Source organism: Tympanuchus pallidicinctus, unplaced genomic scaffold (genome assembly GCF_026119805.1).
Source record: "Tympanuchus pallidicinctus isolate F22 unplaced genomic scaffold, pur_lepc_1.0 scaffold13, whole genome shotgun sequence".
Classification (NCBI taxonomy): Eukaryota; Metazoa; Chordata; class Aves; order Galliformes; family Phasianidae; genus Tympanuchus; species Tympanuchus pallidicinctus.
The window spans coordinates 14,796,262-14,824,134 of NW_026294648.1; the positions used below are offsets into that span (position 1 = coordinate 14,796,262).

General features: G+C 43.5%; 1 protein-coding gene across 1 annotated transcript; it reads right to left on the reverse strand.

Annotated features, from left to right (window-relative positions):
- On the reverse strand, positions 1-27,873 carry ADGRG4 (adhesion G protein-coupled receptor G4). Its single transcript, XM_052673302.1, has 24 exons — positions 27,570-27,873; positions 26,822-26,926; positions 24,130-24,747; positions 19,211-19,294; positions 18,707-18,801; positions 18,337-18,389; positions 17,212-17,251; positions 16,681-16,706; positions 15,407-15,555; positions 14,529-14,661; positions 13,489-13,607; positions 12,406-12,616; positions 10,367-10,532; positions 10,132-10,281; positions 9,156-9,278; positions 7,294-7,339; positions 6,297-6,400; positions 4,823-4,944; positions 4,019-4,287; positions 3,149-3,242; positions 1,981-2,270; positions 1,325-1,426; positions 849-1,007; positions 1-206 (listed from the first exon to the last, which is right to left on the reverse strand). Exons 2-24 carry the CDS (start codon positions 26,910-26,912, stop codon positions 79-81), a joined length of 3,372 nt encoding a protein of 1,123 aa, XP_052529262.1. The 5' UTR covers positions 26,913-26,926; positions 27,570-27,873; the 3' UTR covers positions 1-78.

The window sequence follows — 27,873 nt, forward strand, 5'->3', positions numbered from 1 at the left end:
TTATTTAAATCGGTGTTTATTTCTATGTGCCACAAAAGACAACCTCCATCAGATAATCGGAACAAAACAAATTCAGCATCAGTGAAAAAATCTTGCTTTCTGTGGGTAGCGCAGCTCTGCATCCATGGGTGATATTTTTTGGGAATGAGGACGTCTGGCTTCATCATCTTCTGGAGTTACAGCACTTGGGTTGTAATGAACTTCAGCTAGGGAAAATAATGGGGGAAATTTTTCAGTGCTGATTATTTGGTTTCACTTGTTTAGAAAGAAACCTGACTGTGCACAACGGAATGAACATGCCTATGCTTTAACTTTGGGAAGCTAACAAAAATCAGCACGTACCTAAAACCAGCTGGGAATGTTTGGCGCTTAGGGCAGAATTCCTATGAAGAAACCTTGCTTTCAGAATTTGACCCTGCAACAATTTCTCCATCTCGGAAGGCAAAATCTTCTGCTGGGATCTTTCTGGACTTAATAGGCTCACAGCAGGTCCCGTAATCCCCAGTGTCTTTGCTCTTTTCGGAATGCATGGGACAGAATAGACTACAGTAACTCCCTATCAGGAAACAGGTGTAGTGGGAACACAAGCCTGCTGGCATAGGGTGGAGCATCTCTTAGGTGCCTCAGCTGGAAGCTAAGCTGAGAGTTCCCCTCCTTTTGGAGAAAAGCCATACCAGGATCTTAAGGGCTTTCTGACTTTCCTTCCATATAGCAAAGGCATCTGTAACACAGCCATTGACCTCAAACTGAAGTCTGGTGTAGAAAAAACAATCAAAGTATTCCCATTTATTTCCATTGGTTGGGAAGTCACCGTATGGAACCTACTGCATCTTAGTCCGTTTTCTTACCAATCCTAAAATTTCTATCCAGCGAAGTCCCAGGGAGGATATCCGAACTGAAAGTTGAGCTTGTTCCATTAGAATTTGGATTCCACAAAACTGGGGATGGGGATCTGTGGTTTAAAGATCTTGGTGTAGATGTAGGAGTCGTACCTGATCCATTCCAGCCTGAAAACAAAGATTCAAATTCTGTATGGGAAATTCTTCCTGGTGTGTTACACCTCAAACTGCCTGAGAGGAGAAAGTTCAGGGCCTGCTTCTTGTACCTTCCTTGTACAGAGTTAGTGACTAAGCAGAAATCTCTTTCAGGAATCTACATTTTTAATTGCATACTGACACATCATGATCCTATCATATAAGCAGTTCATGGAAGATTATCCATTGCAATGCAGAAATAGTAGGAAACTATAGAAGGGAATCCCATACTCTTTACTGTAGGACAACTGTGACATGAGTGAAGCTAATGAAAACCACTTAATGCTTACCAGAATAATTATTCTGTTGACATCTCCCACAGCAAAAGTGTATTCGGCACTGCTTCACCACATCTTCCTTCATTAGGCAGTGAAACACAAAAATTAAGAACCCTAAAGAAGCAAGCAGATAAATCACAGGTTTGGGGCTTGATTCTCCAGCCTGCTCTCCCTTTTCTGATGTATTTATACGCCACTGAGTTACCAGCATGTTATGGATGGGCAGAGAGGTGAACCCTGAACCAGCATCACATTGGTCCAGAATAGCACTGAAAGTCATTGGCGCCTATGAAAGGGTAAGAGGAAGAGCTTCCTGCAGGTTTGGTATAAGAGTAATCTGACAATCACTGGAGATTCTCACCAAGTATTTTTGTGCCCAGACAGAAAGGACTGTGCCAGCTCCTGAAAATACGTGCTCATTGGGACCCACATTTCAGATGTGTGCCTTCATGTACCTGATGGCAATACCTGTCATTGCTATGCTGTCTAAACAGCACTGTCATTTCACTTCAGTTGTGCTTTCCTAACAAAATAGCAAAACAGTGTAACTCAAGACCTGTATGACCTCTCCACTTCCCCCATGCTTTAATTGTATGATTCTATACACGTATTTCTATTCCACAGTCCTAAACTGTTGCATTTATAGCTGTACTCCATTCAAAAATTACCTTGCAGAGTGTTAAAGATGCTGAAGAGATACAAGAAAAATATCCTCACTGCTCCCCAGGCAAAAAAGGCAAAGCTCCAAGTTAAGCCCAAGAGGAACATCAAGCTGAAAGCGCTTTTGAGGTCCTGGAGAAATAAACGTTTCCAGAATCTGGATCTCATTTGTGTCCTTGATTTCACTGAGTGGATTTGGAGCAGAACAGTGATGAACATGGCTGTGTTCGTCAGAAACACCAAGAAGATGTAGGCCACAACAGAGATGTAGAACACCACGTTGTCTTGAATCCAGCAACTACAAGGAAGGGAAATACGAGGAGGAGTTCTGTGGCCAGGAAAGCTAAAGAAGCCTGGTTTCCAAAATAATCCTCCCATGTGGTTCTCTGACACCAAGCAATGGCATTCCTAACACCCATGGCTTTCCCCCAGTTCTGACACTCACAGAATCTCTATTTTTTGCCTTTTTCATGGGTGTTATAGAGATGTAATGTCTTGGATTCTTCTGTCAAACTCAGATAAATCTGATAATTGTTTCACAAATTGACAACGTACTCAGACAGTGATACACTACCTAGGAAAATCAATTTAAATATGACTTAATTAGGAGTCTGATTAACACGTTTTCCTCTGAGATGTCATGAGTGTGTTGGCCCTCCGACATTCAAATATTTGAGGTAATTTTCACCAACATGTGATCAGATTGTGCTAAATAGAAAGCAGGGAAAAAAAAAAAACACCAACAAAAATGAAGCCATGCATTTCCTTGCTATAAAATCCTTTTGAAAAGGATGAAAGAAAGAAGTATTTTCCCACTGGTGAAGAGAGAATGTGCAGGGAGCATATACTCATGTCATCTCAAACTGAGTTGCTGTTGTGTAAAGGAAGAGATTATCCAAAGAGGAGAATAGAGCTGACACACACAGTGGCAACAAATGTTGGGCACTAAGCTGGAAGAATCCCTGCCCATCCTCACGTCCAGTGCACTGAGTGAGAGTTACTCCACATAGTTGTCTTAGGGCCCAAAAGGATCCACTGAAACAGAGCCACTGAAAGGAGAGAGCTGGGATAGGGAAGGAAAGACACAATCAAGAGAGCAGTTGTGGCCTTCTGATTGTTTCTTCTATCTTTAAGATACTCTGAAGACCATCAAAAAGCTTGGAATATTGAACTTACAAGTTGCTGAATGGACTGTTCTCACTTTGTGATCCATTACCATAGAAGTCTTTATTTATAATGAGCACGATAATGGTTACAATTGCTGGTATTCCTAGTGTGGAAAGCAAGAGAAAATGAGATATTCCAACAAAAAAGATAAAATGAAGAATATGGGAAGATGTCAGATAATTTCTGATGACTAATTACTGCAGACATGTACTTCTTGGGATCAAATTGTACTCCCAAAGCTCCTTCTGAAATGAGTGTAATTAAATATGTGGCACTGCAGGATTAATCTTCTTATTTATGTAAATTACAAATGAGTAGGCATAAAATATCTGTGTTTGCAAAATGTTTGTGAATGTTCAAACATCTCCAGAAGGGAACCAATCTGGTAAAATAAAACCAAATGATTATTATAAAAAGTGATGTGTTAAAAGAGAAGCAGACTGCAGCATTTTGCATGAAGATCTGACAGAGACAGACATTTTCCAGCCAGTGTTTGATCAGTCTTCCCTTCCATTCATTTCCTGTTTGGCATGTTTCTTTCAGTTCTGCCTTTTCTGTTCAGAACAACTGCTGCCAGCAGTGCCATTACTTATGGCTGCCCTTGAGAGCAATTATATGCAACATTAAATCTAAGGATAGAGACGATTACATGCTACCCTCTATTCAAAAACGTTCAAAAAAGGCAATAAAACAGCCTCTAATGGCTACAAAAACAATGCACGCCAAACTGTTCTCTAGGTCACTGGCTCTGATAACACCTTCTCTAACAACTGAGCCATCACGTGGGCTTCTTTTTTGCCTGCGTGCACCACACTGCTGCAAGCTCCATCTCAGAGAAGGTAGGAAGCACAGAAGCCAAGAGGAATTTTGCTTACTTACCCCACCCAGCAGCGCAGCATTTTAGGATGTACTTTGGGATGTAAACGTTGAAGACTTTGACAAGAGCCAAGTAGAGGTGGACAGACTCCATGCACATCCAGGTGAAAGCTGCCAGCAGGAAATAGTGCAGGAGTGCAGCCACGGCAATGCAAAGAGCAGGCAGGTTGTAGGAGGACAGCCAGGGGTTGACCAAGAAGATCACGTTCAACATCAGCAACGCGGCACAGAGGTTCAGCAGGATTTTTGCAGGATTGTCTCTCCGCAGCTTTCTAAATAGGAGTGGAAAGTAACAAGGATGTCATTGCACAGATTGTGCTGGGCCCACTCTACAGTCGCCTCAGTGTGGAGCCCCGCTGTGCCAGGAGCTACTGGTGTATCCAGTGTGGAACGAAACCCATCCAACAGCACAGACACACCAGGGCGACCAACAGCAAAAGAACAGGAACACAAGCATCTCTATTTTACTGTTCCTAACACCCAACGTGCAGTTTGTGTAGAGGGAATATTGCTGATTCTTGGCATGAAGTCTTACCTGTATCCACAAAATATCCATACGTGAAATGGAAAAAAATCAGGAAGTCAGAAGTTGCTGAACAATTTGGTGCATGTCTCAAAGCATGAGGATTTGAATCCCAATTTCACCACAAGTCACAGGTCAAAGTAAAGCAATATTTACTCCTTCAGATCTCACTCCTGCCCCTTGTGAATCACATCAACAAATATTACTGAACATTCTGCTAGATTCTGAAAAGTTGTTGCTGCGAAAGCATGAAGAAGTGTTACAAGAAAAAAGATCAGACTTACTCAAGGGCTAGGTATGTCACCAGTGTTATAGCCAAAAAAAGAGAAGAAGCACCACATCCTGTATAGCTTATCAGAGTTAATACACGATCGTTTGTAGCATCTATCTCTGCCCGGGACAAGTCCTAGATACAAGGTAAAGAGTCACAGTTGTTTGCCAAATGAAGAAAATTGCTTTCCACATTTACACATTGGTAAGAAAAAGAATTTCCATTTCTATGTGCTTTTTACTATAGAGCCCTGCAGAATATTCAGGCTAGTGCAGCCGGTTCAGACATTCAGCATTTCAGACATCCAGTACTTCCTTGTGAACCTGGCAGTGCTGTACTATGGAAATTCAGCAAGGATCCCAGTATCACACCAAGATTATTCAACTTGCTTTGTAGGAGAAACTCCAGTTTTAATGTTTCAACAGCAGTTGCCATGCAGGGAACTACACAAATTTGCTGAATGTCTGGAGCGTACATCCAAAGAGCATCACCTTGAAATGCCATGTAGGAGGCCGGGCCCTGCTTCTCCCAGCTGCTACCAGGAGTGAGGCTGATGGATTTTGGTTGTTTCCTGCCATGTTTTCTCTGTCATTTGGTGAAACACTGAATGTCAAACTAGTCACCTACACCTCTGGAGCACAATGGACTTGGTGATGTCAGCTGCCTCTATCTATTCTTGTATCTAAGTGGAAGCGCAAAAGAGGATTGATCTGAAAACGAGACAGAATTCCAACTGCTTGAATAGAAACTTCAGCACAAGTTGTCTACAACCTGTAAGACCTTCCTTCCTTCCTGCCGGAGTCCCATTTTTGCTACCGGAGGGCGCTTTGGTGCCTCTCCTTGAGCAGGGCAATGCTGACCCCTAGGGGACGTTGGGCGAGACCTGGCCGGGGGGGGGACAGCCCTATCCCTCACTTGTTGAGTTCTACAGGCAACAGACAATTCTGAGTTCAGTTCTTGCCCATCTCTGCGTTTGTTGCCACCCTTTCTCAGGCAATCATCTCTGCATTCTCTTTTCTTTTTTTTTTTTGACATTTGAATTTTTAGGCAGTTTTCTATTTATTAAAACTCCGACTGCCTTCTCTGCCAGGAGGTGATAATCAACGAAAAAGCCCATATTTATACTCAACTTCCCTTCCTGTTGGAGGGTGGGCAAAGCTATCATATTATTAATTGCCAACTGGCAGGTGATAGATTAAACAGTATTTTGTATTTTGGATAGCACATGAACATTGATTAAGTCACTTTGCAAAGAGGTTCAAACTACATCCATAAAATGAATCTATCTTGCAGCAAGGAACATTTAGAGGACTTTATGCCATGGTAATTATTATAATTGCTTTGTTTGTTGCTATTGATTTTGGCAAAATGGCAGATATCTAACAGCTGGGATGGATGTGGATCTTCCATCTTTCCCCAAAACCAAAAAGTGATGATGTTATCTGGTGCCATGGGACTCTTTTGGAGGTGATTCATGGAGTACTTACCAGCAAGACTCCAAAATGGGTAAGATGGTTACAAAAACAGATTGTGTAATTCATATCTGTATATTCCGTTTCACACCCTGTTGTATTCCAACCACCCAGTCCATCTGTGTAATATAGAAAAAGAGATTTTTAAGCAGAGTTAGTCATGCTCAGTCATTTATAGCTCTGCAGCATGCAGGATGTGTGAATATGAGCTCAAGTTAGTACAGATTGCAGGGTCATTTAGCAGCATACAAATGATATTTCACACAGGAACACATCTCACACAGTTGCCTGAGAACCTCAAAACTTGGATGAAAGCCTTTGGTGGAAGGAAAAAATATTTAAAGTCATTTACATCCCTGCACACAGAGAAAGAAAGAAGGTAAGGAAGAGTCAGCTTGACGAGGTTGCACTGCAGGGTGTGGAAATACAGAAGGAAAGAAATATTTACAGGGCAGAGGAACTGTTCAGGCAGCGTGCAGCACTGAACAAGCCAGATCTTCCCTGATAAGGTTCTATTTATGACCCTATTTATGTGGCATGTATGGCATATTTGGAAGCTATAGTTCACATTTAAGAATAAATAAATAGACAAACAAGCAAATAAATAAATGAAATCTGAGGTTCATATTAAAGAGGCAATCTCTCCCACGTGGGCTGAATTAACCCAACTCATGGTTATCTTTCTGTGTCCATTTACTCTCTGAGCCGTATTCAAAGCCTGACCACAGCAAAGTCCCCACTGACTTTCCTGGGGTGACTTTGAGAAGTCATCTGATGTTCTGTTGTGTTTCTGCTACTTTTCTTTGACTGATTCTTCTTCTCCATGTGGCTGCACCATTGCACATTGCCAGACATGTATCCCTAGAAATAACGCCAGTCACTGAGATATCAGTGCCAGGGGAAAGCAGCAAAACAGAAGGGGCCAGATGCAAGGAGATGGACTCCAAATTTCAAACAGGAGCCAAAGGCTCTGGTGACAGAGTGAGCACAGCAGCTCTGTAATCACACTTACCGTTCTTCAGAAAGTCCCAAAAGACGCAGTGCGCTGCTGCATTACCCTAAAAGCAGAGAAAGAAAAAGAGGCTGTGACATTTATTCAGTACATCTGTGCATTGGCTTGCATATAACCGGGATTCACAGCTATGGCACTTTGATTTAACTCCCCCCGTTCTGGAATGAGGAATGAGGGGAGCCTGGTCTCTGCGCGTGTTGGCATGTTGGTGGTCCCGGGGGTCTGTAGGCTCCTGAAGATGCCTCAGTTCAGCAGCAGCGGCACTGTCGGTCACAGGAAGCCATTGGGATAGCACTGCGCTCATCCATAGCGCCACAGCCAGCAGAGGGCTCCCACCCTGCCTTCTCCATTACCAACTGGTAAAGTCAGTGCTTTTCTCACTTTTCCCGATTTCTGCATGGTTCATTGTCTGTTTGGGCAGAAAAGCTGACAAGTTGTCCAGCTCAGGTTGACCCCTGTGTCTCATCTTCTGGCTTCGCGTGATATCTGAGGTGTCACAGCGAATTACTGGTGAAATGCCCAAGTTCTGAATAAGACCTACCATAAAAACCTAGATTCCATGTGACAACAAAAACAATTAGCAAATCTCACAATAAGAAAACCTTTATTTCAGAATTTCAGTGTTTCTGTTCTCCCTCTGAAACAAGGCAGAGAGGAGAGCTAAGAGAAAATAGAGCTTGCGTGTGTGCTGCAAGCAGCTTAAATGAGTATTTAATGCAATGTTTGCTCTTGGGGACACTCGAGTTTATTACTCATAATGCTGCAGCAAACTTTCCCAAGGCACAGATTCATTTTCCTTTATTATTAATAAAGTTTGATAAGGCACAGAGTTTACAGGAAGCACCCTAACAGATAAGCTGTTAAAGACTTGTGAACTGCAGGCTGTCAAATATAATTAGGCAGAGAGCCAAAGCTGTAGGTTAAGATGACAAATCATTTAATATTTAATTAGGATATTTTCTAAAGGTCGAGGAAAAAATCCAAGAGGTGCCAGATGGCCTCATGGAGTGAAAATGACAGAAGAGAGAGGATATGTGGATGAAATTTCTGGTTATATGTTATTTGCTAGAACTGCATGTAAAGTCCATATTGTTGTCAACTGGAACCTTCATCAAATTCAGCTTATTGAATATTTCAGTTCTGCCCTTATTTTGCAATGCGTTTGCGTGCAGAGGGGATCGTAAACTTCTGCAACACAAAGATGTAATGAATTAAACCCGGCCAACAGGTCGGAGCCATGCCCACTCAGCAGGTAGTGTAAGATTGATTTCAGCTTTGAAACATCGTTTTGAAAGAGGGTGGTGAGGCACTGGAACAGGTTGCCCAAGGAGGCTGTGGATGCCCCATCCCTGGAGGCATTCAAGGCCAGGCTGGATGTGGCTCTGGGCAGCCTGGTCTGCGGGTTGGTGACCCTGCACATAGTAAGGAGTTGAAACTAGATGATCATTGTGGTCCTTTTCAACCCAGGCCATTCTATGATTCTATGGAAGAACACAAACCAAAGTGATTTTGAAAATATCTATGCAGCGTTTTTGCATTTCTTGAGACTTACCCCTGTCATTGACCAAAGCGATTTGCAGAATTAGAAGCAACTACAGATCGATGCTGTTAAAGCCAATTTCTTGAGAGAAATTGACCAGATCAAAGCAAGGAAATGAGGGAAATGCACATTGCTTCTAAGCATGGGTTTACAGTGGAGACGTGAGCTTTTCTAACCTGCAGGAGTGGACCCAACCACTGTCAGTCCTTTGGCTGATAGATGTTGGAGAGCTCAGTCAGCAAAACGTTCCATAATCATCTGTCCCCTTGTCAGCTTATTTGAAATGGAAGTGAAATCGTCTTTATTTCAACACATATCCTACCGTATTTTTGTTGATGTGCTGAAGAGTTATATTCACAGGTTCGTTAAGGTTCTGAATCAGTGAATTTTCAATGCTGGCACTTACAACGTAAGTGTTCAGCCTCTCCTTCTGTAAGCTGTCATCCTGCAGTGGGAAAATGCACACACGCAAATAATTCCGAGTCATTTGAGTTACCAGCAATCCTGCCCCTCGCTGCTTCCTCAAATTGTCTTTCTTGGAAGCTCTGCAATCAGCTAAACACCACGGGATGCCTGATGTAATTTAACTGCTTGCTACTTAACCAGAACATGCAGTTAGCAGCCAATTCATGGACACTTTCTACATCAGCAGAAGCAGAACAGCCTCAGCTGCATCAGCTGGATTGAGAAATCTGCATAACCATTTCCGTATATGAAAACATCCAGTTGTGTATCATTTAGCTCATTAGACAGCAGACACACTTGTGGATGTTTGTTCTGCATGGAAAGCATTTGCTCAGCACACTGCATGCTCCACTGTACCAAAGGAAACGGCTCTTTTTAAACTACACTCGTGTTCCAGAGTGAAGAAAACACAGCAAATACCAGAACAGTTCCAAATGTGGCGTATTGGTGCTGCTGTTGTTTTAATGGAGAAAGAAATCTTGAAATTATTCTCATGACATTTGACATGTGCTATGGACACCGTTTAAGCAGGAGCTTACTGTCAGAGGAGGATGGGGCACATCCTTTAACTACAGAGCAAAAGCAGTGGATTAACATCAGCTACAGAAAAGGAAGAAAACATCTGCAGTCTCCAGACACCACGTGGAGCATTATCACTGCTGAGAAGGTTTTGATGCTTGGATGCATTTTCTCTGCACACGTCTTAATGCCCCGTCAGCCCAATGCTAAATGCACCCAGAGCAGATCACGCTGCTGGGATTTTGGTTTCATGCACATTAAGGACAACTGAAGCGATTGCTACCACGCTCACATTTGTTGGGAATGATAGTTACCACAAAGAGAGAAGTCGTGCCAAAAAAATTAAACTGGATTTTTGAATACATCTCTGGGTCAGCTTGGTTGTCCCCTAAAAATGTCTTCAGTGATTCTGGCAAACGCACCGAGGCCAAGGCATTTTCAAATGGGTTTTCTTGAACACTGATCTGTAGGAAAGAAACAGTGTGCTCAGAGCAGCCTTCCCCAGCACACTCACACACAACAGCAGCAGGAATGGCCTGGATTTCTCACCTTGATATCTCTCCCTCGGTCATACGAGGTGACACCAAAGGCCACTCCTGCAAACACGCTGGGATCCGGACGCATCACCAGCAAGGCGAAGGATGTAGTTATGACTGACGTGTTTCTTTCTGTGTGAGCCAGCTTATAGCCTATCTCCTCTGTTGTCTTCAGGATCCTTTATGGATAGCAACAGCAAGAAAAAAAGACACAGCCCTTGAAATGTCCTCCTGGCTGCATAATATGCAGTCAGGAGCTAATCACTAAATGCCCGTGTTCTGGTTATGATCACAGAGAGCATTCTCTGTCGCACAAGGGACTGTATTTGGGATAGACAGTTTTGTTGGGTATAGAGTCAGATTGGGTTAGCTTAGAGCCCCAGAATCATAGATAGAATCATTAGGCTCCAACCCCAAGCCACCCCCACCGTGCCCATAACCACGACCCTCAGTGCCACATCTCCACAGCTCTGGAACACCTCCAGGGATGGAGACCACCATCTCGCTGGGCAGCTGGATGTGCTCCAGCACCTCGATGTCTTTCTCATAGTGAGGGGCTCAGCATTGAGCACAGCACTGAGGTGTGATCTCACCAGAGCTGAGTAAGGAGGGATGACCACCTCCTGCTCCTCCTGGTCACACTAGTGCTTATACCAGCCAGGATGCCACTGGCCTTCTTGGCCACCTATGCACCCAGCTGGCTCATGTTCAGCCAAAAATTGACCAGCACCCCCAGATCCTAGGCTAGAAAAGACCTTCAAGTCTGAGCATGTTTTGGTCAGCTGAAATTCTGGCAGGGGGACTATACCCTTCTGTGGCTGAGAGTCAGCCCACTGCCAGACAGAGTTAAATGGACTGGACTAAATCAGCCCTGGATCATCTGAGGGACAACATGAGGTAGTTCTGGGATGACATCAGGCAAAATTAACTCCCAGACGAATACTGCATTTCATCTGAAAGGCAGTAAGTTGTAAAGCAGACTAATCTGATTATTTGCAATTAATTATACTCTCTGGTAACATATCAGAGACAGAATAATTCAGTCTGCAAGGGATTTCTGGAGCTCTGTAGTCCAGCTACTTCAGAAGTAAGGCTTGTGAAGTGAAGCTCTGACTGCCACTGAGCGTGGAGGTTTCACAGGCTGGCATCCCAGCCTCTTTTCTCAGTTGAGTTTTGTTTCTAAGTAGAGAGAAGAGGCTGGGATCCTTAAGAAGCAGCAAATTAGGTTTGTTCAATGCATGTGGGTATTAAAAGAGTAAGACTTCTTGATTGGCATCCCATAAGGCAATTCAGCAGTATGCAAGTAAGGATAATAGTCTATTGGAAAAATGTAAGACAGCTGGCCTTGACAGACTGAAAGAAAACCTTCCTGTGCCTTGGTCTGTTCCCAGGCACAGCAGGACCCCAATAAGATCTTTTTGGCCCCAGAGCTGCAAAGTCTGAAGTTAAATCATCAAAGTATCCAAGGTCATGAATTGCTACTGAGACCTTACAGAAGCAAAGTCATAGCTCTTGTTGGGATATCATGTTTAGCGCATGCCAGGTATCATCAGAGTACTCATTCATATGCCTAATATTCTCCTGTAATAATATCTTCATTTTCCTTACAAACTTTACGTACCAACTCCATCTCCATTGTGGATCGGGAATCCAGAGTATATATTAGCACTGGAATGTCATCCTTGTCCCTAAAAGCTTACATTGTATGGGAAGATAATTGTAAGCAATGGGTATTGCACGTGGAAAAAAAACAGAGAGTGTATCTGCGAAGGCGAAGGCAGTCAGTGAGCAGCCATCACAGCCCCTACTCCACACACTGCAGCACGATAGGAGCTGAAGAGAGGTAACACAGCCAAAAGGACTGTGATGCTGCCCAGAGCTTTCTCTCCATCAGATTTCCTAATCTGCTTGTGGCTGCTGATCCTCTCAGACTCATGAGTTTGAAAAGGCAATGAGCGCAGAGTTCTCTATTGCAAACAGCTGGGCTGCTGCACTCTGTGCCCCACCTGGAACCTCAGGGGAAATCCTCTTCTGTGCAGCTATGTCACTTACCTGTTGGCCATTTTTCTGACGTTCTGATCCTCCATTTCTTGAAGTAAAATATAGTCCAGTATAGTCAATATAGCTTCTGCAAGTGTCACACTTAAATCTACAAACTTCACAATATCAGAAATTTTATTTCCAATAACTTCTAGTTCTTCCATATCCAGTGTTGCATCCGGCAAGAGATATAAAATATGCTGTACAACATCCTGTGCATTCTCTGGGGAACGTTAAAAAAAAAAGGGGGTCTGGATGATTTATGTGAAATATAGATGATTTACGTAAAACATGGCTTCACATCTAGATATACAGCTACAAGCATGTACATTGAAGCAAGGGATTAGACTGTGCCTCTTCTCTCTTTCTATGTGGGCATAATACTCCTGATCTATCACGAAGTTATGGCCCCAAAAGAAGTCAATAAGCCCTCAACACGCCAAGAAATCTGGCAAAAACTTCAAAGCAAAATCTGGGTATTTCAGGTTGTATTTTAAAGGAGGAAAACAATGTGGTTTTCATAAGAATATAATCACCTGCTTTTGGCTTATAAAGATTATCTGTAAATACTGTTTAACTTTGATCATTTGTGAGCTCAAAATTAAACAAGCCTCTCCCTCTGCCCAAATGCTGCTTAATTGGCATAGCAGAAAAGCAAATTATGAATGATGTAGTTTGAAAATTTGGTATTTGCCATTCATCATCTCATCGTTCTGCTATAATTTTTTAACAGTAACAGAGCTTTACGACTTGCGAGTCAGAGAGACTGTATGTAACTATGAACATTGAACTATGATGTAGTTCAGCGAGATCTACAGAACATGAACTCCTTTTACTTGGTGACAGAGTACAGGCAGGCAAAATCTGCCACATTGTTCTCTGGCTACTTACTCAGTTCTACATCTAAGTGTTGGATTTGAGACAATTCTTTTGAGCAGTAGCCAGACATTAAAAATATTTTAAGATGACCAAGTGAGCAGGATGCACATAATACAGTGCTACAGCTTCAGTTTTTCTGCTGTCCAACACAGACATTACTTAAGTATAACCAATTTACTGCCGTTCGCTGTATCATGGAAGCATCTGGTGGCTTACCTTCTGTTACAGTGATGCTATGAAGGTCCAGGATATTACTTGGAAGCTCTTCTAGTAATTTACATTCAGTCATATTTGGTTTGCTCCAGAAAGATTGCTCAAGGTCAATATTAATTTCACTGAGAAATGAAACAGTGTATTTTAAGTTACACAAAAAACAAACCATTGATAGTTGTTCCCCACCTTCCCATTTAAGTAACTAAAATCATAGAATCATTAAGGTTGAAACCAATAAAGCCACTTAGTCTAACCATCGGCTTACTAGGATAGCAGGTTATCAGGTTGGCTATTAGGAAGCATTTCTGATGAGAAGAAGTGGTGATGCACTGGCACAGGCTGCCCAGGGAGTGGTGGGTCACTGCTCCTGGAGGTGTTTAAGGACAGGGTGGATGTAGTACTGAGGGACGTGGAATAGTGGGCAATATTGGTGGTAGGAGGTAGGTGGTAGGTTGGACTGGATGATCTTAGAGGTCTTTTCCAACCTTCATGATTCTATGATTTTATGATTCAATGCCTGTGAGCACCCTACCACCTCACTCAGAGTGCCACCTATCCTTTTCTTGAACACCTCCAGGATAGTGACTCCACCACCTCCCTGGGCAACCTGTGCCAATACTTCACCAATTAGCCCAATTTTGAAAATTGATTGCAAGTCAGACCTGACTTAGCATTCATTTAGCACAGTGGGAACAGAGTCCAAAAGCCAGAGAGACTTGAAATGCACCTGGAAGGAGTTATATTCTGCCAGTGGTGGGCACAGTGCCATGAGTGGATGGCACAAATGCTACAGTGCATCTGTTTCCCCTCCCAGCTCCAGCAGACAGTCAGCTTCTTGCTAGGCTGGCTTGCACTTGCTGCAGATGATGGGAATTACACAGTCCTCCCTTTTCCTGTAGTCTATACTCAGCTAGCCATGTATGCCTCCTGTCCTTCCTGGCATGGCACTGCAGAATCCATTTGGACTCCATCACACAAAGCCTTGCGCTCCCTCCTCCTCCTTTGCCATTCAAGAACCAAAATGAGATGCTCTGGTCACTCACCACTTCCTCCAAGCAGACTGCAGAGGGTTTTTCCTGCAGCTGACCTCTGCTATGGCAGCCGGACTTGTTTGAGGCCAGGAATAGCTGCCCTTGTATTTGGTCTGTGAAACGTTTTCTGGGCAATCCAGTAATACTGAGGATGAAAGACATAAAAGATCTTTACAAATATTTGGTAGTCAGAAAGCAGACCTGCTCAGCACAGCTGTTCAGCCCTCAACTTCCATTTCTGCTGGCACTGAGCTGTTGTTTTTACATCTTTTGTGAGCTGTGTGGGAGTGTTTTACAAGATTACTGGCCGCAAGAAAGCATTTTCTCCAAATATTTGACCTATTCTGAAACCTTTTTTCTCCTTTTGTTTGACAAGGTCAGTCCTCAGGTGAAGTGTTAGCTTCACAGCATCACAAATCGTAATTTAACTGCAATACGTCCTGCAGGCTTCCCTCATCTATCTGAAGCTGCTTTCACACTGCCCCTCATTATCCCATCCATGTCTTTTCCTCCCAGCTTGAAGTTTTGTACTTGACCTTTTCAGTCATTGATACAAAACGTGTTTTTGAATTTCAGGTACAGTCTGTTATCTCTTATCCCTGGCTTACTTCTGTATTTTAAGGACTGATAAAGGTTGCTACCAAACCAAAAAGATCACTTGCAATTTGAGACTCAATCCAGTCAGGGCCAGCACTAACAGAATGTCTGTGGTAGGTTTGGTTTAATTGCAAGATGTCTTTGCACTGCTCTCTGTAACTTGTGCATCAGAGGGCATCCTGCAGGGATACTTGTAGGGATGCCTTCTAGTCCTAACCTCTCCACAGAGCTTCAGTTTGATTAAAAACCTACAGTTTGGGAACCCCTAGAATGAGGTTTTAATGAAGTATCACCTATTAGCCTGACGGCCACATCTTCGGGTTCCACATCTAATGACAGCAGTCCGACTTGGTAAGTGTCATTCAGCAGCTGTTTTATCTTGAGACTCAGCACTTCCTGTGTTTCATGTGATGTGACCTTCATAATGGCCTTACAAACATAGCTACAGAGACAACATACACAATCAGTGCTATGATATTAATAACATTCCGTTATTATACCTTATAATGTTACTGGCTGCAAAAATAGTGACACACAAAATTACATTGAATTGAATAATTTATGTATGCATTTTATTCACTACAAGTGCAATCCTACAGCAAATGTCACCAAATACCACTTTTTATCTACATGAGCACCTTATCACTTGAAATGCATTATAAAGTACAAATTACTGGGAATGCAGGTACAAGAACCTATTTATAGTTTCATGGAATTGCCTCAAAAGGTTTCCTAATCGTGTTATCTTGGCAAAGGAAAATCTCTGTGAAAGTAAGCATTCTTGAACTGTGTTTTAAAGTCCAGAGTGAGCTGGTCATAAAACAATGAGGTCCTTCAGTACTCTGTGCCCAAACAGCGGCGGCAGACACCAAGGCTCCCTGTAAAGCACAGATTTAACCAACTGCTCTCCACTGGATTCCAGTGTTTTCCCTTCAAAACAACTATGTTTGCTGACTCAAGGAGGTTTGGAAAGACCATCTCTTTCTTTTGAATGGCTTCAGACGCAGCAGAAAGAACAAAGAAATGGGATCTTTCAAGTGTTTCCAACCCGCTCCTGTTTCTACACAGTTGTTTCCCACTCAGCATGGCCCTTGGGGTAACCATTTACAACCCTTTGAAGCTGATGGGAACTCAGCTCCCTCTGCTCTCCTGCCCTGAAGTCAGAAGGCAATTAGGATTTCCTGCAGAAGAAGTGCAGGATTCATCCTGGCAGACTTCTTGGGCACGCTCCAGCAATGCCACTCTCTGTTCTGGTTTCGATGAGGGGCATTGCTCACAGCAAACAGCAGAGCACAAACCTCCCAGCTTGCTGTGATGGCAAGACCCCCAGGATATGGGCTATAAGAGGAAAACCTTGGATGCTGATATATTTCTCTGACTTAAGCATTACTATGATTCTGAATCTACAAGTGTTTTTATGGTTTATGGAAGTAAAGTTTCCCCACTCGACCCTGAAACTAAAATATCTGATGTGGAGTATTTATGATCAGGCTCATAGCAGGAAGCAGGATTTTCTTATTAAATCAGTAGGAACTAGGAAAATCCAGTTTGCAACCTCGAGTCTTACCTTTGTGACATCTGCTTTGTCTTCATCTTCTGTTTGGATAGGACACAAAAAGTTAAAAGCTGGTTAGAATCAGCTGGTGCAAGGGTGAATGGAACAGCAGAAAGCCCCTGCATTCATTAAAATAGAGCCTAATGGCTTAAATGACTATCTAGAGTGGCCTTTGTTTCAGAGTGCTTCTGGGATGTGTGGAGACAAAGCAGAAGCTCACAGTGCATGGGCACTGACTCATGTGGAGAGCAGAGTAGATCCATATCTAGCATTGCTCAGTCACTGTGCTCACCCAGAGGCTCTTCCAAAGCAGACTGATTGCAAGCAGTGCTGGGCATGTCCTGCCTTCATCTTACAGAGAACATTCCAATGTCTACTCAGACACAGTGACTCTCCAGTCCAGCGATTTACATGGAGTACATTATATTTAATGCTTTCTACAGAACACAGTAGGATTGGCATTTAGACGGTGTAACTACAATATCCTCAGTGCAAAGGTAGGAAAAGTTATGTTTTTAAACCAGAAAATAACAAGTTACATACACGGGTCTTCTTGTACACTCTGCTTTGTGGAGAGTTTACCCTGCAAGGGAATAGAATAATTATTTGATAGTAAGCATATAGATATTACTCGTCCCATTCTGCTGCTGCCCAAAAAGAGCTTGTGGCCACAAGCCAGACCTTGCAGAAGAGAAATCGTCTGGAAATCAGCATAGGTATGTCTGCATAAATCTCTAAGTGCTGTGGCAGGTATACATTAAGACAGGAAGCTCTGGAGAGATCTGGTTTAAGATCTTGTTTCCTATTCTTTAAGTGTTCTACTTTTCCTCCCATTTTAAAAACATTTTCTCTGTTAATTTCTTGGAGGTATTTAAACAACCTCTTTTCTATAGGGCAGTGAAGATTCACAGGTAGCTCCATCTTTAGTCTTTATTTCATTTTCTATTTCCCATCTCTCACAGTTTTCAGAATCAGATTCACCTCATGTAAATAATGCCATGTGTTACTGAATTGCTGTTGTTTGTCAGAGAAGAAAGTAGGAAAACAAAATATGTATAAAATGATAAAACGCGAAGTCTGTGCGAGTGGCACTTTTACAAATCCAGCAGTTGCTAAATCTCCCTCTTAGTTGCTCACAGTTTGGATGTAAATACAGCTGGATTGGTTTCAAAGGTACAAAATAGGAGCCTTGGCAAAATAACTGGCTCTGCCCAAGGCGGGGGGTTGGAACTGGATGGTCTTTAAGGTCTCTTCCCACTCAAGCCATCCTGTGATTCTGTCATTCCATGATTCTAACACCACTGTTTATGAGCAGGGTCTTGGAACTGCAAGAACCTTTCATTAGATAGGATGTGAACCAGTGCATGCCTGCTTATACGATCTAGACAGCCCACACTGGTCTACAGCACAGGTTTCAATTAATGTGGCCAGAGATGCTTCCTCCATTTGTCAGCAGATACTTTCTTTGCATTAGGCAGGGTGTATACTTACGAGTGAAGTGAGCCCAGTAAACAAAACTTGGGTGCTCCAAATGATCAGTTATATGGATTGGGGGACTGGTATACACTGTTGTCACGGGACTGGTCATCAGTGAGATGGATGCTTGGAATCTGACTGCAGTTCCTCTCAAAGGACATAATGTCAAGGTGACACCAGTATACAGCTTACCTGATTTTAAAGTTCGTCACAACTAGTTCTTCACCTGCAAATATGACACTAAACTGGAAAGAAAACAGTAACATTTTTGTTAACTTCATTTATCGATGCTTGTTCTAGAACTGCTTGCAAGTTTAAAATTGTCACTGAAATTCTAAATCCCAATGAAAAGGGCTAAAAATATTTGGAAAGTGTCAACGCTTTCTGAATTTAATTTTATCCCTTTAAAAATGCGTTGGATAACGTGGTTATGAAACACTGTAATATTGTTACATGGAGACTTATTTCTGTGTTGTCCCCTAAGTTTGCATGCTGTACCAGCTGTCTTCATCATCTGATACCTTCTAGAAATAAATGAGAAGGAGAAAAGAGTGGCACTCACCCAGTTTTCTATAAGCTTCTTTGCATCGTAGTAATCAGGAGCTCTCTGAGTTGTGTAGAAGAGTGAAAAGTTCATGTCGATGCTATAGAAGCTGACTGCAGTAAGAGAACAAAGGGAGATGCATCCTCTAGTTGGCACAGATGGGTACCTGCACTCTGTCCTCATCCCTCCCCTTAGCCATGGGTCTGTTTCCCATTCCCAGTCACTTAGGCTCTATGGGAAATCCCAGCTTCCAAATGTCTAAGTCCAGATTACTGCACTGCACATCTAAGGGCCCAAAGTCACGGCCAAGTAATCTCAGTTTAATGAGCAAAGCACAGTGGTGCACCAACTTTGCTTTTCCCATGTGCTAAGAATGCATAATAAGAGATAGGATGATCTACTGACAGAAACCTCCTTGCCAAGCACAAAGACGTAACCAGGTCTTAAACTGTCGTGTGTACAGTCGGTGACACTGATAATCAGGTCAGCATTTAAAACAGTCTCCTTGGGAAAGGCACTTACGTGCAGGGGGGACATTGGTACTGCTGCTTGCAGACATCGGCGGCAGCGTGGGCGCCACTGTCGATGATGCCTCACTTGAACCTGCTGAAAAACAGTTGAAAGGTCTGAGAATCAAACTGCACATTGTTCATAGGAGAGAGACAGTCCCACAGCAGAGGCCACTGCCACAGAGAGCTGTTGCTGCCCCACTCAGGACAGACCTCTGCAGAGTGAAGGGCAAATGCAGCTCTGTGTGTTCGTTTGTTTTGTTTCTCCATTGCTTATGTTGAAGAGCAATTATCTCTCTGCTCCCTTCTTGTTTGCACAGTCTGTGCCACCCTTCAGGAAAAGCCACTTGTCAAGCACAGGATAGCCTACAGTAATGAATGGTAAACAAACAGGGATGTTCATTGACTTCGATTTAAGATAACCTGGCAGAAGGATTCCCATTATAAACACCATCCGTCCTGCCTGTCATCTGCAAAGCAAAACATTCTGGGAAATTGTCCTCAGCTAATTTTCCTTGAAGTGAATCACCTTGTCAAACCAGGTAGGGCTTTTGCATTTCACATGCAATCTGCCACCCCCTCAGGCAGACAGGGACAGAACGGCAGTGCTTGCTCACATGCACTACAGGAAATGGCAGTGAACCCAATCACTGTATAACATTACAGCTTCAGTGATGAAAGAAAAGCATGATCACAACATTTTGCTGTAGACATACAGATACCTTGCTATGCTGATGATCTGTGCTTTTTCTTCACTCACGTGACTATCAGACTTAACAATTCTAGCTGTGACAACAAGAAATAAACTTAACACATGAATATAAAGCTCAATATCTATGAATAAGGAGCGTGCTCAGAAACAGTTAGGATAAAGTCACGCTTTGTCAACCACTGGTTTCTCTGCTGTAGTTCAATGTAAGAAGAATCACCCATGATTAAAATAATAAGCTCATCTCTGACCCATTTGAATCAATAGCAACACATCCATGGGCAGTAACAGGAACAAGGGCTGTTTAACACTTGAAGAAAGAGTCTCCTATTTTTTTATCCCAAATGGCTTCAGATGGTTTAGAGAGATTTGGATTGGATGTGAAGAAAAATTATTCTATGATAAGGGTGGTGAAGCACTGGCACAGGCTGCCCAGAGAGGTGGTGGTTTTCCATCCCTGAAAACACCCAAGATTGGGGTGGATGGGCTCTGAGCACTGATGGAGCTGTGGGTGTTCCTGCTCAGTTCAGGGAGTGGGACCAGCTGGCCTTCAAGGGTCCCTTCCAACTCCAAAGATTCTGTGATTCTATGATTCTATTTCTTGATGTTGAAAGGACACCTGAAGTCAAAGCAGCCCTTCTGAACAGCCACAAGGCACAAGCCAGCTTTTCCCCTGATCCTTGATGAATCTTAGATTATAATTTGAACAGCTCTTCTCTTTACTCAGGCCTCTTCCTTCTGGGATGGCACTGCTTGTTGGAAATAGGAGGATTACTTTACCCTGCTTCATTCTTCCACTACAACTCGAGCCATTCCAGGAGCAAGCTGCCACATTGCCATTTCAAACTAGCAGCTTGCAGTCGGCCAAGCAGCCGATCTGACACCAGAACCATCTGCTGGTTCTTTGTTTGGAAAGATCCATGGGCTCAACTCATCAAGCTGCAGGACAGCCCGAGGTACTCAGCACACAGCCCTGCCAATGGCCGCTAACACTGACACATGAATGTGCAGAAAGCAAGAAACCAGAAATATGTACTAAAGTAACAGCAAAACCCTGGAGATGAAGGAAAACCAAAATGAAGGAAAGCCCAAGGACCTGAAGCCGGAAATATGTGCTTTGCCCTCCAGCCCTCAAAGCACTGCCCTCAGAATTCTTCTCCTGGGGCTGCACAGAGCCTGGTCCTGCAGCATCCCTCATGCCTTTAACCCTACAGCACTCTCCCCTGTTGGTGGGAGCCTGTGTGCCTTCCTGTGATGTGAAGCTGCAGGCACAGGCTCTCTGGGCCTTGCTGTACACCATACATAATTAGTCCCTGGTTTTGAGCTGTCAGAAACAGTGGAAGAAAGTGTGTGTTTTGTTACAAGCTTCTGTAAGAATTCCCATTAGAAAGTATGATGAGAATACAGAAGGGCCACTGCTGTGCCACTGGAACAAATCACTTTTTCCTTTCCTAATAGGAATATAGACATGATATTAGACTGTGATTAGCCAAGCCATAAGTCAAGTAGTTTGTAAGCCTGGGACTCAGCCTGTCCTCCAGGTGCTGCAGAGCTGCAGGTTCTCTACAGATAGGAGTCTGCAGGCAGCCGTGATTACAGGCTCCATTCCCTTCTTGTTATTACAGTGCAATGTTTCAAAACCCGTCGCCTCAGGGGTGATGTGCGATATCACCTGGTGTCAACCAGGATGAATCAGAAAAATCTACTAGGCAAAAACATACAGAAATGGCCGAACAAAACCCAAATCCGTTCTAAATGGGAGTGCAGTTTCCATCTCCTGCCAAAAAAAAAAACAAACATAATTACAACTTCACAGGTTCCAATTTCTTTCTTTCTCTCTTTCTCATTATCACCTGAAGAAAAAATCTGTTTATTCTCCCATGTCAGGGACCATTGCCAGCAGGCAAGTGTGGGACCATCCACCTGAATCCTGCAACCTCGTTTGTGTTAATTAACGTCTGTGTAATTCCCTTCACAAAATGGGGGTTAAGGAGTGACAATGGAAAGAGATCTCAAGCCAGAAAAATACTGTACCATAACATTTTTAAAGTCCTGGATCTCAATTTGAGAATTTAATAGATGGTTTATTTGGCATTCTGCAAACATGCTTAATTTCCATTAGAAGAAGCAGCAAAAATTAGATTAACTGCTAAGCAAACTGTAATAAATGTACTGTTATATTACCAGCAGTCGTTTTCATACATTGAATATTCATCTTTCTCTCAGATTATTTAAAATCAAGAAGAGAATTAGAAATCAGTGTGTGGGTGAGGCGGGGGGAGGAGGAGGTGAAGGCTGAGTCAGAGGATGAGAACACACAATTTTACTTCACTGCCTTTAGTGAAAGCCCAGCTGAGCTGGGAAAGCAAAGGATCGTCGTCAAGAACTCCAAGAAAAAAAAGCAAAGGCCAAACAATAACCTTACTCCTCTGACAAGCAAAGCAGCACGATTGCTGAGACAATTAGAGAACTCGCACCATTCAGCGAACCATCGTAAGGCTGCTTCCTTCTGCATTCGTATGAGCAGTTCCACTGGCTTTGCCTAAACAAGCCCAAAATTAATGTGGGATTTCCAAAAGCAAGCTGGCCACACAGCTTCCCAGCACAACTGCATAAACTGTGCTGCTGAGTTGAACCAAACCCTGCAGGCTGAAGCAGTGCCCAGGTGCATAAACAAGAGATGCAAACCTTGCAGCTAGCAATTGTCACAGAGCGTCAGTAATGATTTGGGTTGTGTCAGTGGCACCAAAATGGCTATTCACCTGGACACCTCATTGCATGGCTACACCTTGGCACAGCTATTTCTTGTACACATTTCAGATGTTCTGACAAAGATGGAATAGATACGACCCCATATGGACAACAAATAGGAACTGCTGCCCCTGTTTGACAGGACAGGGTCGTGGAATGTGTCTTATCACACTTAGGGACATGGCTCTTAAGGATGTGGTTTAGTGGGCAATGCAGGTATTAGGTGGATGGTATTAGGTGGACTAGATGATCTTAGAAGACTTTCCAACCTTAATGATTTTACGATCACTCACTGCTGTCCGTACCACTCCCTGTTACTGCTATCTAGTTTATCACCAGTTTGTCCCTGTGCAACAGCTCATGAATTGCAGTTAAGTAAAGTAAGCAATAGATTTATAGTAGAAGCAAAGGTCTTGCTGAGATCTGACACAGACCAGATACTCACTCATGCAAGATTGAATTGTAGGTACACAGGACATCACAATGGTCATCTCAGCAATTGCTGTTGGGAAAAATTCAGATTCCAACAGCCCTTGTCCAGGTGGGAGATCTCTATGCAGTAGTTCATGGCACCAAGGCAGGACTACTGCAGTGCCTTGTAGCTTAGCTCATCCCTTGTGAGATATGCTGCTCCTCATCAGTGACACACACGAGGACATAGCTTAGAGAAAAGGCAGTGCAGAAACAAAACTGCTGGGATAAAGACAGTGGGGTGATGAGCCAAGAGGCAGATGGGAAGGTTGTGATTTACAGCTGTTATTCGTGCCTCTTTTCTTTGCTTCAGAGCAAAGGGCTATGAAAGGAGATAGGTGGGAGAAATCCCTCTGAGCAAAGGTCTCAGAAGCAGTGGTTTGTTTCCTCTTAGAATTTCCTTTGCTCTCACTTTGATGAACCTGGAGCAGGAGAAGCAGAAGTGCATGGGGAGCTGAGGGATGGTCCTCAGGTGCTGCACCTGACTGAGAAGCACTGCTGGATGGGAACCTCCTTGGGTTCTCAAACTGGGCACCAACACTGAGCAATTCCTTCCAACCGTGCTTCTGCCCTCCTGTGAAACCACCATCTCACAGAGGACAAGGAAACATGCATAGAGAGCTATTATGGAGCACCTATGTATCACCATTAAGTCAGTTATTCAATCATGGCATGCCGTTGACTCAATTAGTCCATCTCAGACTTCTGTTTTAATGCTGTGTATTTTAATACTGTGTAGTCCATGCAGACACTAGGACTGATAATACCAAACACTATGAGAGCTTTTCAGTGAAGCAACATCCATGTCTGATGCAGCCTGGACAGGCATCTTATGGAGAAGTGATTACATCATCTCACTAATGGCTGATCTCACTCTGAGAACATTAAGCAACCCCACTTGTCCTGAGATGTGGAGGGTTTCCTACTCTGTGTGCATCGTGCATCATTGCTTGTGCAGCAATGCACAAGCCCAAAGGAGAGAAAATACCAGAGAGACTCACCACAGCAGAGGTGATGGCCAGCAACAGGAGCAATGCTGCTGAAGTCCCAGTACTCTTCCCTCCAGCTGACAACATTGCCCATGGAGCAGCCCAGCAGCTCCTCCTGGCGCAGCACACGGTCCCACATTTGGAAGTAGTACAAGCTGCCAATGAAGCTGTTGCTCACTCGTATAATAAAGCCATCCTTTCTTTTATGCAGGTGACCCAGCACCAGGCTTCCATTGGGCTTCAGGCACTCCGTGCTGTTTATGTCTTTCCTATACACCAGATTACCATTACAGTAGACTTCCAGCAGTTGTTTCCTGGTGTCCCACAAGCAGCACACACTATACCATGTGAAAAGGGCTAAATCAACTTCAATGTTTTGGCTGGTGCCAAAAAGATACACTCTTAACTGCTTGTTTTCTCCAGAGAGTCCAAGCTCTAAGTCTTTTATTTCAGTGGAGTTGTTGTTAGTGTCATAGGAAAACGCTGCCCAAGAGCTAATATTGGTAGTTCGGTTCAGATTGATGCACACAGTGAACTGACACAGCTGAGGGATGCTGTGGTTGACCAGAGACACGTACTTATCATTACTTCCCAGTAAATCCAGTATTTCTCCCTGCAGAGAACGTGTTTCTATGAAGAAAAAAATACATATATCAAGTAAAGAAGGAAAATGAAGTGTTTATTTCAAAGAAAAAAAAAAGCAATATGACCTCATCCAGTGACTTTCCTGGAAGACAATAAAAATATTTAAAGTTTATTCTATTTCTGGTTTCTGCTGCTTTTGAAATTAAATTCTGAGGCCATCTACGCTACAAGCAAAGAGAAGATGAGTTTAATTCCACAAAGGAAATGCTGAAGTCCTCAAGACATTCCCAGTAGGAACAAATACAGAATTCAGGTTTGGAATCCACCAAGTCCAAGATCTGTGTGGGTGCTCAGGGCAAAGGTTTCAGTTCAGCTCTGCGAAAGGAGCTTTGTGCAGGTTTGGCTCCCAGTTGCAAATCTGACCCTGATCTTTAGGTTTGGGTTTCTGCTAATAATACAAGTAATAAGGGCTGTCCTTTGCCAGGATTTGGAGAGTTTGGCAGCTTTTTCCTTTCTACCAGCTCATCCCTATCCCAGCCATGTCCTGCTGTGGGGGGTCTGTGTACACTGTCAGGGTGCGGAGAGTTGATCAGAACCCATTTGCAACTCAGACCACTCCTATGCAGGAAATCTGTGTCCTTAACTTGTCTCTGTGCTCTCGTGTGTACAAATGCTTTACTACTGTAGGATGTACTTCCTCTAGGTAAGAACTGCCATTATAGTGAGACTTTTATAACCCTATCTGGGGATTGTTTTTACAGCGTTTTCCTCAAATGAACTTAAGTCATTCCCAAATCTGCCTGCCATGCAAACCAGGTATTGTAAATCCCTCAAATCTAATCTGGTCAATAAATCCCTGTGACTGTTTGTACTTTTCGTAAGGGTTAGGCACGTCCTAGGCTGCCAAAGTAGCTGACTCTATGAGCATCTATTTCACATGCTTCAAATGGAAAGCAAGTGGGAAATGACCCACACACGGTCTAATCATCTGTAGGTGGTTAGAAGCTGTGTATTGCTGGTGTACCCTTGTGCCCTCAGAGTATAAAGAGGATATTTCTCCTCACACATAACAACACTACTGTCTTTCACGTTTGTCTTACTTCTAAAATCAGCACTCAGCATTCAGATGGAGCACACACCACATCCTGGTCTCACTTCCACCACTGCAATGCTACTAAGCCCTCTTTGTTTGCAACCACGATAATTATTTTCACCTGGAGTGGAATTTGTAGGATTCAGAAGAGCATTATGTGATATCAGTGTACATGAGCTGGGAATGCAGCTGCTCTTTGCCAGCACACCAGCCCCTGCTTCACTGGGAGAAAACCTTGGCACATGAACTCACAAAGCACATCACCAGTGCTGGGACCATAGGAGCACACCCATGGCACTGCTTCTGAAGGTGCAGAGAGGTGAGGGCAGCTCCTCAGTTGTAGCTGAAGCACTGAGTGGGCACAAGAAAACACAGCAACAATCTTCAGCTGTACTTTCCAGCAACTGCAGAGCCCCAGAGGTTGAGAAGCCAGATCCAATGGGTTTGCTAAAAGGAAGGGAATTTCTTTGTGATGTGAGATGGCAGAGCTGCCACCAACAACTGGCCAGAGGACCATTGCACCTCAGCTGACAAGTCAGCCTTTCAGAGATCAGCCCTGCTACTGTCTGATAGCAGACACAATAGGAGCCTCTACCCAAAGCAGAAAGTGGCAACGTTTGGCAAGCCCTACACATCAATCCAGCCTTTGTATTACACAGGTTTTACTTGGAAAGCAGTCATCTGTTCTTCTTCGACTGCACTGTGTGCTGGGAGTGACCCAGTGCAACATTTCAGGGCCATGAATTATCTCTGTGCCCTGTATTGCTCTTGAGGAAAAGTCAAAGAAAGAAATACAGAATCCAATATGGAGCTGATTACCATTTTTATCTACGGTGAAGTGAAAGGTCTGAGTGTGCTCACGAGGCACAGCTGACTGTGGTTGACTCAGCAGCTGGGGAAATAAAGCAAAAAAAAGAAAGGAAAAAACAACCACAAGAAAAAGGTATCTCATGTATGCATACTGTGTGTGCACCAGGGCTGTGGGATGCGTTCTGCTTGTGCAGTGGTGAGTCCTATGGGAATTACCTGTGAAGAGGAACAGTCCCGCAGCAACCACCAAGATGCAGAGAGCCTTGTCTATGGGGGGCTCTGCAGGTGCACACATGGACCTCTTCATTCTTCAGGCATGTTCTGAAAGAGAGATGTGGGCTCTCACTCATGTGCTTGGCTGAGACATTCAGGCTGCTTTCTGCAGGCTGCTCAGATGGCACTTGCAGCACACGAATCCAGAAGGTCACACCTGCTGTGAGCGAGCTGAATCAGCAGAGCACTGCTCTATGCAGACCCTTTCTGAAAGAGACGAGCTGGAAAAGACCCACACGGATCATCGAGTCCAACTCCTGGCTCTGCACAACACCAACCAAAATCAGACCATCCGCCGGAGTCACCTGGCTTAGAAGCAAGCACAGCCCTTGCCTGGGGCTTCCTGCTATGGGTTACACTATGTCTGACCACTGGCAAGATGGAGATTGTTCCTTTGTGTCCAGAGTTGTAAAATAACATCAGAAAAACAAAACCAACAAACCCAAACAAACCAAACCTGAGTTAATAACAACTTTCTGATTTTCCTTTTGAAAGTGCACTTGACAACATTAAAGTTAGGAAATTTCACCCAGCTTTCCACTTACTGCTGTCACAGCAACATTTACAGTAATACAAATCACTGAGCTCCCAGCTGGCCGTAACCAAACTGAAGTTCCTACGTATTTCTGGTGCTTCATACTTTCTCCTAAAAAACATCACATTCTTTAAAAGATGCTGCTGCAAAACTCACCTCCCCGCGTGGCACTGAAATCCAGGAAGCTTTTGCCAAGGGCTCCAAATGACTTCTTCTGCCAGATGCCAAAACACAGATGAGGAGGAAAATGAAGAGAAAACCAGGTGGGAGGTTGTGATGTTTTCTGCAGGTCAGGCAATGGAAAGTGAGAGATTTCTTCTCCAAAACTGCATTTCTCAGGTACTGGAAAACCTGCTGTGACAACAGATCTTCCCTCCCAACATTCTCTTTTATTACTCCAGCAATGATTTGTTGACTTTTGCAATAACATTTAAGAAACAAATCATTATGCTCCAGTCTG

Coding starts and splice junctions, on each gene's coding strand:
- ADGRG4 (XM_052673302.1), bottom strand. CDS start 26,912: ATGAAGAGGTCCATGTGTGCACCTGCAGAGCCCCCCATAGACAAGGCT. Junction 24,748..26,821: donor GGGACTGTTCCTCTTCACAG/GTAATTCCCATA, acceptor TTTTCTTCATAG/AAACACGTTCTCTGCAGGGA. Junction 1,008..1,324: donor TCAACAGAATAATTATTCTG/GTAAGCATTAAG, acceptor CTTTGTTTTCAG/GCTGGAATGGATCAGGTACG.